The sequence below is a fragment of the Rosa rugosa genome, chromosome 2, assembly GCF_958449725.1.
Source record: "Rosa rugosa chromosome 2, drRosRugo1.1, whole genome shotgun sequence".
Lineage (NCBI taxonomy): Eukaryota > Viridiplantae > Streptophyta > Magnoliopsida > Rosales > Rosaceae > Rosa > Rosa rugosa.
In genome coordinates, this window is record NC_084821.1 from 42,463,570 (window position 1) to 42,474,981 (window position 11,412).

General features: G+C 36.4%; 1 protein-coding gene across 1 annotated transcript; it reads right to left on the reverse strand.

Moving 5' to 3' along the window:
• Positions 1-2,345: 2,345 nt before the first annotated feature.
• Positions 2,346-6,129, reverse strand: LOC133730788 (uncharacterized). The gene is made up of 7 exons (XM_062158311.1): positions 4,920-6,129; positions 4,685-4,817; positions 4,029-4,102; positions 3,892-3,936; positions 3,710-3,745; positions 2,632-2,682; positions 2,346-2,504 (listed from the first exon to the last, which is right to left on the reverse strand). The coding sequence occupies exons 1-7, from the start codon at positions 4,947-4,949 to the stop codon at positions 2,346-2,348; spliced, it is 528 nt and encodes a 175-aa protein (XP_062014295.1). The 5' UTR covers positions 4,950-6,129.
• Positions 6,130-11,412: the final 5,283 nt, after the last annotated feature.

Here is an 11,412-nt window from a genome sequence, read left to right on the forward strand (position 1 = left end):
TATCAATGGATAGTCAAGCCCCAGACCGTTATAAAAGCCAATGAGATGTTCATGCCTAGTAGATTGTCATTTATTTTTAACATTGTAAGAGTCATATTAATTTTTTTTTTTTACCTTATGTAATTTAAAGCAGTGCAGTGTGGCATGTTGGGATGTTTTTGTTAGATGCTGCTACCTAGCATATATGCAAATTCAACTATGGGTAGGACTGCTGTTTAGGCTCTCGCTTGAGAGTACTAAGCTTGCTATTGTGGGATACTCAATCGGTATGGTGCCTCCTTTTCTTAACATTTACATCATATTTTCTTACTTTGCATTTTATGAGGGTTACACTCATGACATTCCTACGACCTTGCATAGGAGTGAAGCCGACTCTCCACTGCCTGATGTAAAATATTCTCAACCTCTGGGTGTGACTTTCCTGTCTATGCTGCAGTATTTATCTGATTTTGACTTCTGCTTGTTGTGCAGGAAATGACAACTGTTAGTTTTTATGGTGCTGTACTTTGAAATTAAATATCCAGACCAAATACAAGTATATTCATGATTGGTATATTGGTCAGTCATTGTGCTGCAATGCACAGTTGGAGCATTTCACATGCGCCGAAGGGGTTTATCTTGGGCCTAGGAAGCCTTTGGGTTCCCCTTGACAAAGTCAAAAAAAATTGATTGGTATATTGGTTTCCCATAAGAAATTTATGAGGGAACATCTCTTGGTTTTAGAATAATGATGAAGTACATGGTTCTAGAATAACGTTGGAATACATGGTTCTAGAATAATGTTGGAGTACATGGACCAAGATGAATGTGGAAGATTCATGAAGGAGCATTTATTAAGTGGTTGGATGAATGAAGCATTAATGAAGTCATCTAGAGATTTCCTCCTTGGTCAATATAAGCAGAGGTCATTTGCTCATTCTAATCTAATCTCACATCCAAGTTGAGAGTGTAGTAATTGTTAGGTAGGAAAACAAGTATGAGAGAGGGTTTTCTTCAAGTAGTGTTCTTAAAATTGTGTATCTCTTGTACCCACCCATTATTTTAGTGGAAATTCTTGTTGTTGCTACCCCGTGGATGTAAGCATCTTGCCGAACCACGTTATATCTGGTGTTCCCTTTCCTTTACTTTTTTATTTCCTTGCATATTTATCCTTTGTGGTTGGAGTTGTTACTTCCATTCTATTACTTTTCCCAATGGTGATATCAGAGCTCTTGGTTCGTGAGGCGTTAGAATGGAAGGATCAATGAGTACTATGATCAGACTCAACCACTCTAATTGGATTACATGGAAGCCAAAAATGAAGGATATTCTCTATTGCAAAGATTTTCATGAGCCAATCGAAGGAGAAGAGGCCAAGCCGAAAGGGACTTCGGATACAAATTGGACGAAGATGAACTGCAAATCCATCGGTCATATACTATGCCAGAAAAGTAATCAGACGACAGAGGAGATCTGTCGTCTGATCAAAAAAATTTCTGTTGTCTAGTACGGTGTCGTCTCTTAGGGGTATCAGACGACAGATTTCCTCTGTCGTCTGAAAAATCAGACAACAGAAAGTTTTTAGGTCTTCTGTTGTCTGATGAAATCAAGACATGAGTTAGTTGTGTATTAGTGAATTCAGACGACAGATAAATGTGATGTGATCTGAAAACAAATAACAGTTCCTTATAATTTCTATGATCTAATGCTTATTCCAAAGACAGAAAAATGGTCATTTCTGTGGTTTGAATGCACCAAAGTAGAAGATATGAAATCCTATCTGTTGTCTGAATGGACTTATAATAACAGTTTAGTGTTGTTTTATTCAAATTCCAATAACAGTTAACTGTCATTAGCATTCAGTTCAGATTATATTTATCTATCGTCTTTAGTAGCCTACAATAACATTTATATGTTGTTTTAGTGCACAAGTAACAACCTATTTTTTCTTTTATATGTTGTTTTTAGATATGTCCAACAACATATTTGGATTTCATTTTGTTGTTGCTTTTTATTTCATATGACAATTTTCTGTTGTTTGAGTTCACAAGTAACAACATATTTTTTCTTGTTTCTGTTGTTCTTAGACATGTCCAACATCATATTTGGATTTCATTTTGTTGTTGCTTTCTAATTCAGATGACATATTTGTATTCTCGTTGCGCCACAATTATGTAAATCTGGAAACTATCCAATGAATTCATCAAATATGGAATCCATTCATAAAAATACCAATATTTGATTAATCTGTTACTGCAGCCATACACACATCCATAATGGAGCTAAACTTAGTAAACATCAGTTCAATAACACATAGCAGTTGGCATGATCAACAAATGGAACCTAAAAAACATTGATATCTCATACTATTGATCATGTTTGGTGAAGGCAAATTTAGGTGGTGCATCAGTCTCTTCAACAGCTGGTTTCGACACTGTTTTTTTACCTCTTTTCATTTTCAGTGCCTTCATCCTTAGTGCTATTGCTTTAGCTTTGGCTGTGTTGATAGACCGGGGAGCCATGGCCTGAAAGAAACAGATCAGTAGTCAGCAATATATAAATGGTTGAATCAACACTAAATTTAGATTTAAGGTAAATAGCATATGAAATGAATGAATATAAGAGGATTGTCTAAGAGACTTAAGTACTTACTTGAGCAACAAAAGAGGTTGCCCTCTGCATTTCATACCTCAAATCCATTAGCTGAAAGATATTAAGGCAAAAGGAAACAATCAATATAAACCCAACAAATTCAACAACCCAAATTGGTTGAAAAACACTAAACCCAATCAGCAACTAAGAAACAAACTCAAATGGATAGAGAAAGTACCAGAAAGAAAATTCAGTGAATCAGCAAAGCCATTATATAAAGGGCTCAAGTGAAATAGTTTAAGTGTGTACGAGATCATGTCAAATACTCCATCTTATTCAAGCTTCATTTCACAAGGCTAAACAGAATATCACTAGACCACAAGCAAGCAAAAAAAAAAAAAAGGAATTTTCTTGAGCAATAAAAACCTCTGAAACATTATTTCTAGAGCAGAAATATGCCAGAGCAGTATAGAACTCTCCTATGTACTAAGGTACAAGCTGCACAATTCTGTGGATGGCTCTAGCCATAACAATTACAGCTATAGCAAAACCAGGATTGGTCAAGTTACAACTTAAATTCAACTATGTTAAATATATGAAATATCTAGCAAAAATAAATCTCATAATCTGTCATCATTTTAACAATATTGGTTGAAAAAGATGATCGAAATACAAAACTGTGCCCCATGACTTCCTTCCATAATTCTTGAAAGCTTATAACCAATCATAATTGTTGCAGTGTTCATGAGTAACCAAGCAAGTTAGGTGATGAAACATATATGCAACTATAGTATTGAAACTCAAAAGGAGTACATTTCCAAACCATGCCACTTGGCAATCCAGAAATTCTTTTATCACTTCTTCCCCCATCTTTCCCGTTCATTTAGTTAAGCAAAAGATAAATTGAAAGTCTGAGATGTAGTTAAGTGCCATGTTGTAGGAAAATCAATCAGCATGACCCCAAGGCATCAGCTTGCACCTATCCCCAACATTCCAGAGAAATTCAAATTCCATATAATATCAGATAACTTGCCAAGATTTTCAGATTTTTATAATGTTCATGTAGATTAATCATAACTAAATGCTACCATTGCAATAAGCACACAACTCAACAGTTTGAAGAGCAAATTCCAAATACAGCAACATTTATAAGTTCAAGATACCAATAGAGCCCCTAGTACATTGATATTGCACCAATCAGTTTTATAGTAACAATAAGCACTAGGCACCATACAAAATAACTAATGAATTAGGGGTAAATTTTCAAAACCCTTGTACTTCATATAGACATAAATATGACAAGACAGGAATCACAATCACCTTCATGTAAAAGTAATCATTGGCCTTGATGAATTCATGGTCAGGCTTTCGCATTGTGAAATTCACAAAGAAAATTAGTTTGACTTGAAAGCAAGAAATAATGAAAGAAAATTGAAATAAAGACAAGAGGAAAAGACCTTCCTGTTAATTCTGCAACTGTCCTCTCCAGTTTTTGATAGAACACCTTCAGCAACAAGCCTGTCTATAATTTCTATAGTCCAGCCAAAGAGAATCCAGATTTATAAACCTCTAAATAAGTAAAAATCCCTTAACTTTAACACAATTTGCAATAACCACAACTAAACCCACATGTCCAGATAACAAAAATCCTATCTTTGATCGAGATATGCAGGAATTCAGAGTTGTACAGCATAATCATAATCAAATTCAAAGACCCAGCTAAGAAAAAGCTTACAAATTCAAACAGCCACAACTACATCTACATGCCTAAATAAGAAAGATCCAAACTTTGAACAAGAAAAGTAACAATTCAAAATTCTAAACAATAACCACAAATCAAATATTCAGGGCAATTGAAAACAAAAATAGATATTTAGCTAACAAGGATATATAATCATATCTCTTTAGACATGGTTAGAAACAATACCCAGTTGAACAAACTTCTTGTAAATGAACCTCTCAATTCGATGTCTGAGGGATCAAATCAAATCGACTCAAATTGAGAGGGAATATAACCAATTGAAAGTTAGGGTGTTCAACGAAGTAGCTATTCTAATGGAGAATGGCCAAAATTTAAGCAAACCTCTTGTAAATGAGAAACGGGTGGGCAGACCTTGAAATAGTGACGACCCATTTATGGACGGGCAAGCTGCTGGAGAAACGGGTGCCGCCGGAGCAAGAGTTGTCGGTGAGACGGTCGGTGCTGTCGGTGCTTTAAATCCACAAATTGAATTCCAAATAAAGCCCTAAAACCCAAAACGAATCCAATTGAAACCCTAAATCAAATAGTAGTGAATCGAATGGCTTAGCAACAATAGTAAAACAATAGGTGGTTGGTTTAGAGAGACCGATGAAATCGACACTTTGAATACCAACATGAGCAAACGAGTGACAGGAAGAGGTTTCTCTGTGTTTGTTTCAAAAAGTGATTGACATGGGGATGAATTTGTTCTGTGATTGTCGAAGAAAACTAGGGTTGACGAAGTCTGGATTTTGAGTTTAGATGAGAAGAGAGCGAAGAGAGAAGACTGGGAGCAGTCAAAGAAAGCATAGCAGAAAGAGAGACGGAGTGTTTTTCAAGTTTTTGGTTATAGTCTCAGTTTTAGACAGAGCTGCTGAGTGTGGGAACACGAAGTGTTTTACAGTTTATGTCAAAAAAGACTAAAAAGAAAAGTCAAACTCACATTATTCAGACAACACAATTTCTTAAAACTGTTGTCTGAATATCACCCCATTGACTTCTGAGCCAAGGTTTGGGACCTTTGAGAGGGAAAGCACTTAATATAGTTGGAGGGAATTTCAAAAATTTTGCTAGGGTTATATATGAAATATTTTCATCTTTTACAACGACATATATGTGTTGTCTGAATCTGATCATATTTTCAAAATGAAACAAGTATGGTTTCTCTGGGTATTCAGACAACACATTTAATTTATCTATCGTCTGAAAAACTCAGACGACAGAAAATCAGCCTTCTGTCGTCTAATGCGTGTCGTCTGATAGCTTTTTTGGCATAGTGATATCTGCGAATGGGTGGATGATAGTGTATTCCACAATGTGTCCAATGAAACCAACACACATGAACTATGGCTGAAGTTTGAGTCCTTGTTCGAGAAGAAGGCCGCTGCCATGAAAGCTTTTCTAATCAAAGAGCTTATAAATATGAAGTACAAAGATGGTGATAGAGTGACTGAGCACCTCAACAACTTCCAAAGTACAATCAATCAATTGGCCACGATGGACATGAAGATTAATGACGAGTTGCAAGCTTTGTTATTGTTGCAAGCTCTTATACCACTATTGGGAAAAGTAATAAAATGGAAGTAATAACTCCAACCACAAAAGGATAAATATGCTAGGAAATAAAAGAGTAAAGGAAAAGAAATAGCGGATATATATAACGTGGTTCGACAAGACCTACGTCCACCGGGCAGCAACAATAAGAACTTCTACTAAAATAATGGGTGGGTACAAGAGATACACAACTTCAAGAACACTACTTGAAGGAAACTCTCTCTCATACTTGTTTTGCTACCTAACAATTACTGCACTCTCAACTTGGATGAGATTGGATGGCAACAATGAGCAAATGACCTCTCCTTATATTGGCCAAGGAGGAAACCTCTAGATGACTTCATTAATGCTCTATTCATCCAACCACTTAATAACTGCTCATTCATGAATCTTCCACATTCATCTTGGTCCATGTACTCCAACATCCATTGGTTCTAGAATAATGTATTCTAGTTTCCCACAAGGAACTTATGAGGGAACATCTCATGGTTCTAGAATGACGTTGGAATACATGGTTCTAGAATAATGTTTGCTTCCATATCTTCATGTTGGATCTTCTGGCAAGGCTGGCAAGAAAAAAAAATAAGGGGAAGATGCAAAAGGTTATTCCCACTATTTTTGGTTTAAAGTAATTAGAATTCTCCACCTTATGCAATATTAGGTTATCGATAAATTGTCTGTAATAGACTGGTCCAGCCTAGTTAAACGGATAGAGTAGGATTGATGGAATAGCTACAGCTGGTTAAAGCAGAGTACCCTCTCTGGAAGCCTAAGTCCAGCCCTTTTTGGTCCATAAGTAATCAAGTATGCATGTAGTCTAAGGGTCTGATTTAGTAAAATTCTGATGCATAAATAAACCAAGGCTCGAGTTTTCTGAATCTGCAAGTGAGGTGAAAGTGATGTTATCAATACAATTAATTTGTATCTTCTTTGGCTTTAAAACTTCGAGCTTAATGGGCCAAATTAATCATTTCAATATCTACTTCAGAAAACAATTTGCACAATATACGTGACCTGTTTTGTTATATTTCCCAGCCTAATCAATAACTAGTTGTAGAGGATCATTATGTAGTTGGTCCTGTGGATATGAGTTGTGATCTTATGCATGTATTGTCCTACATCACAAGCTTTGTAGTTTATTTACCACTTGCTGATCGATAGCGTTTTGTCCGAGGTGTTAATGGAAAATCATGGTTCTCTTGACAGACGAGCAACAACCAGAGGAAGAGAACAGCATGATTGATGAAGGTAATTTAACAAGTAGACATGTCTAAGTTAACGGACCATTGGGACCAATGATCAGAGCAAAGTGTGAGTGAAATACAAATTTGAAAACTGAGCTGACTGATGTGCTATTTCTTGGTTGTATGCCTAGACCTTGGTTTTCCTATATGATTTTATCAGTCTGCTGCTTAGACTAATCTGTCTGCCCCTTAGTTTGTCAGAAACAAAGTTTTGTACATTTTCATTTTACATGCTCTTCTGCTGCAGTATCTGCCAGTTGCGAAGCTTCACAACAAGCTTGGAGTTGATGAAAATCATAATATAGTGCACAAAATGCTTCATAAGATGGCACATGAAGGTTTCGTTGAAGCCAAAGGCAGCTGAAGGCTAGGTGAGCGATATTTGCAGTTTCAGCCTGCTTAAAATGCTCTTTTCGCAGAACCAAATTATTTCAAAGGTCTGTAATCATTTCCTTTTGAAACCAGCAAAGCATGTGCTCCTTCTAATATCACTGAAAAAAAGCTTCTTGAAGTCCAGGAAATTTTGAATTTTGATGGAATATATCTGTAAAAGCATGTTTACAAATCATTTTTCATATATACACTATTTATCTTTCTGACCTTTTACATTGAACAGGAGGTGGACAACATTGAACCAAAGGTCAAATCATCAAAATCTCCATCGATCTAATGGGTAACTAAGCGATAAGTTTTTTATGCACAAAAGTAAGTGTGAGCCTTTTTGGCTGTCCCTTTACATTAGCAGTTTAGCACTCGTTGTCTAGAAAAGAGAGTGAGAGTAATGAATGTGTTAAACGATGGAAGAAGTATACTGGATAGAAGAAAACATGAAAATGACTAATAAGCTGGAAGAACATGCAGCATTTCCAATATATTGTAAAACAGTCAAACTAAAACTGTGTTGATCGATCTGATATAAATTAAATTCAGATGCAAAATTTGTATAGTCTTTTTGAAGCGCACAAAGTACATGTATGCCCTCACAATTTTGAAGATTAATTCATTTTGTAGTGGAAGACCCGAATATGAGCATTTTGTATAATTTACCCAATGCATTTTGAAAAAATGTGGTAATGTACACAGGGCCAGCTCTCAACATGTGCAACAAGGGCGACAGCACAGGGCCCCAATTTTTTTTTAAAAAAAAGGTTTTATGTATATATAAATAAATATTAAAAACTGTAAATAATATAAAAGAGAGCCCTAGAAATCTAGAATCCTTTTTGCTGTGTTCACAACTTCACACACGTTGAGAGGCATTTTAATTTAGAGGGCCCAATTTATTTTTTTAATAGTTTTATATAAATAAATATTAAAAACTGAAGATAATATGAAATTAGGCCCCATTCAACCATACATTGTCCTCCTCTTTTTTCTGCGTTATGTGTCTCTCCTCTCTTCAGTTCTCATCGACCTCAGTACCTCTCTACTCAGCCACTTAGGGTCTCAGGTATGATTGAACCAATGTTTGCTACGTTTTTTGCTCGGCCCCATAATGATTCTTTTATGTGTTATTCCTAATGGTTTGATTTGGTTTTCAGATTGCAAAGGTCTAGGCCGTCTAGCAATTTTGTGGGATTCTAGGAATTGAGAAAATTGGAAAAGTCGAGTAGTGAGCAAACTCAGAGTCTCAGACTATACTTTGAGTTCAGGGAATCAGGCTCTCTCCTTCACATTGATTTGCTAATTTTGCTTGAATTGTCTGGGGATGTTGCTTGAATTGATTTGCTAAAATTTAGAAGCATGCCTCCTAAAAGAAAATGTTTATTTGGATATGCAAAACGCTTAAAGTTATTGAAGCCTTATTTGCGATCAACTATGTCACAAGAAATGTTAAATGGACTTGCTTTGATTTCGATTGAGAACAAATATCTTGGAAAAATCAATTGTGATAAGCTAATTGATCAGTTTGCAAGTAAGAAGGCAATGGAGATGGATTTTCAAATGAATATCAATCAACACTACCAGAATGTGTTATTTTGAGGGTTTCAGATCAAGCATCTTTTTGTAATTATTTTTTGCTGCAAACTTTACATTTGTATTGAATATTTAGCCTCTTTTGTAGGCTCATATAATGATATTGATCATACATTGTGATGTAGTCGGAAGTAACCTGGGTTTATAAGCGATAAACCCTAAAAGCCATAGTTCTGGGATCCACCAAATAAAGAGAGAAAAGTCTCTAATTTTATTCAATTTGATATCAAAAACTGATTCTAGTACAAAGCATAATGGTGCTTATATAGGCATCTAAGTCATAACCCTAATCACAATCATAACCTAACAAGAAATCTTAAAGAATCCAAATTTAAAAGGAAACTGAAAAACTAAAATAAAAAGAATCCTAAAAAGAATATAAAGCTAGCCTAAAAATATTAAATCTCAAATCGGATAATTAAAACAATATATTTTGGCCTAAATCTATTAGGGCTCCCTAAAGTGAGTCTTGAAGATCTCGTCATTCCCATTCTAGAAAAGTATCATGCGTCTCAAACGGACATTCTGGCCAAAAGTTGATCAAATCTGATTGTGAATCAAAAAACTGTTTTAGGGAATCTATATTTGAGAGAAAATTGATGTGTATTTTCATTGATAATAGGGGCCTCTTTATATAGAGGATTACAATGCATATAATCTGAATCATACAAGGAAAGGTAATCATACATTGAATAGGAATATCTAGATCCTTCTAATTAACCCTATTACCATTAGGTCAAGTAACCTAGGGTTTGGGCCAGACACATAATCTGGATTTCCTTAAACACTCCCCCTTATGTCGCCCAAACGTGGTGCTTCTCTCGTTGCCTCATTAAAAACCTTGCTGAGTAACAAAAACTCAGTGGGACAAAATAACCTCAGTCGAAGGGGAAAAAGAGCCGAGTAACAAAAACCCAGTGGGACAAAAATAACCTCAGTCGAAGGGGAAAAAGAGCACAACACACCCTTCACGTTTCGAGACTATACATGTAGACATCTCCCCCTGATGACTACGGTCATGGGAGTTCGGATAACTTCCGCAAATGATGCTACCAACATGTTTCTCGAAAGTGGAATTTAAGCAATGACTTAGTGAACAAGTCTGCCACACTGTCCTCAAATTGAACATAGTTCACTTTGATCTTGAGGAGAGTCTGTTGTTGCTGATTACCCTTGGCGTTGTCGCTTTTGATGTAGCCTTGCTTCATTTGTTCAAAACAAGCAGCATTGTCCTAAATGCTCGTAGGCTCATCTGTGATAGACTTCAAACCACAATTGTTCGAACATGCGTAATTATGGATCCAATCCATAAACATTCACGAACCACTTCGTGAAGAGTAATATTCTCTGCATGGTTCGAAGATATAGCGACTAAGGTCTGTTTTGTAGACCTCCAAGATATCACGGTCTTTTCTTATGGTGAACACTTAACCAGTTTGGGAATGACCTTTGTGTGGGTCAAAGAGATACCCAATATCAGCAAAACCTTCCAAAACACTTATGTCGTTTTGGGGTGGGGATAGTGGACGTAGGCCAGTGTTGGCGGCGTTCCTGGTGTGTGATGGGTCCGAATCCATCATCTCTCTGTAGGGATAGAACAAGCCCATATCAATCGTACATTTCAAGTACCAAAAGATACCTTTTACACCAATCCAATGGTGTTGCATTGGCGCAAAGCTATATCTAGCTAACAAGTTCACAACATATGAGATGTCCGGTCTTGTGCATTGGGGTAAGTACAATAATGCGCCTATTGTACTTATGTAAGACACTTCTGCCTCTAGCACATCTTCGTCATCATCCTTCAGGCGAAGAGGATCCTTTTCAGGATCAAGACTACGAACAATCATGGGGGTGCTTGAAGGTTTGACCTTGTCAAAATTCCTATGCATCTATCAACACGATGCTCAAGTTCCAAACTGAGACATAATCGTGTTCTCCCAAAATCCTTCATCTCAAACTCGGATTTCAAGTGTTCAGCGGTTTCCCTTAACTCTTTAAGGGCTTCCAATGAAGATCATGTCCAACATGAATCGCGATGGAATCCGAAACTTGTTATGGAAACGCGTGGGCTTATCCCTTCCCAATCAAGTAGTCATTTTAGTGAGCGTTTCAACCTCTTTGTAAACGTGCTCCGTGGTTTAGAGCTACTTGACTTGGGTAAATGAAGTTCACCATGAACCTTCATGTATATTCCGTATCTAGATCCCCATAGAGATACGTAGTGACCACATTTGTAAGCTGCATAATCAGTTATTCGGAAACTACCAAACTGACAGGGTAGTGGAGTGCAATGACATCCATTACGAGAGAATATGTCTCATC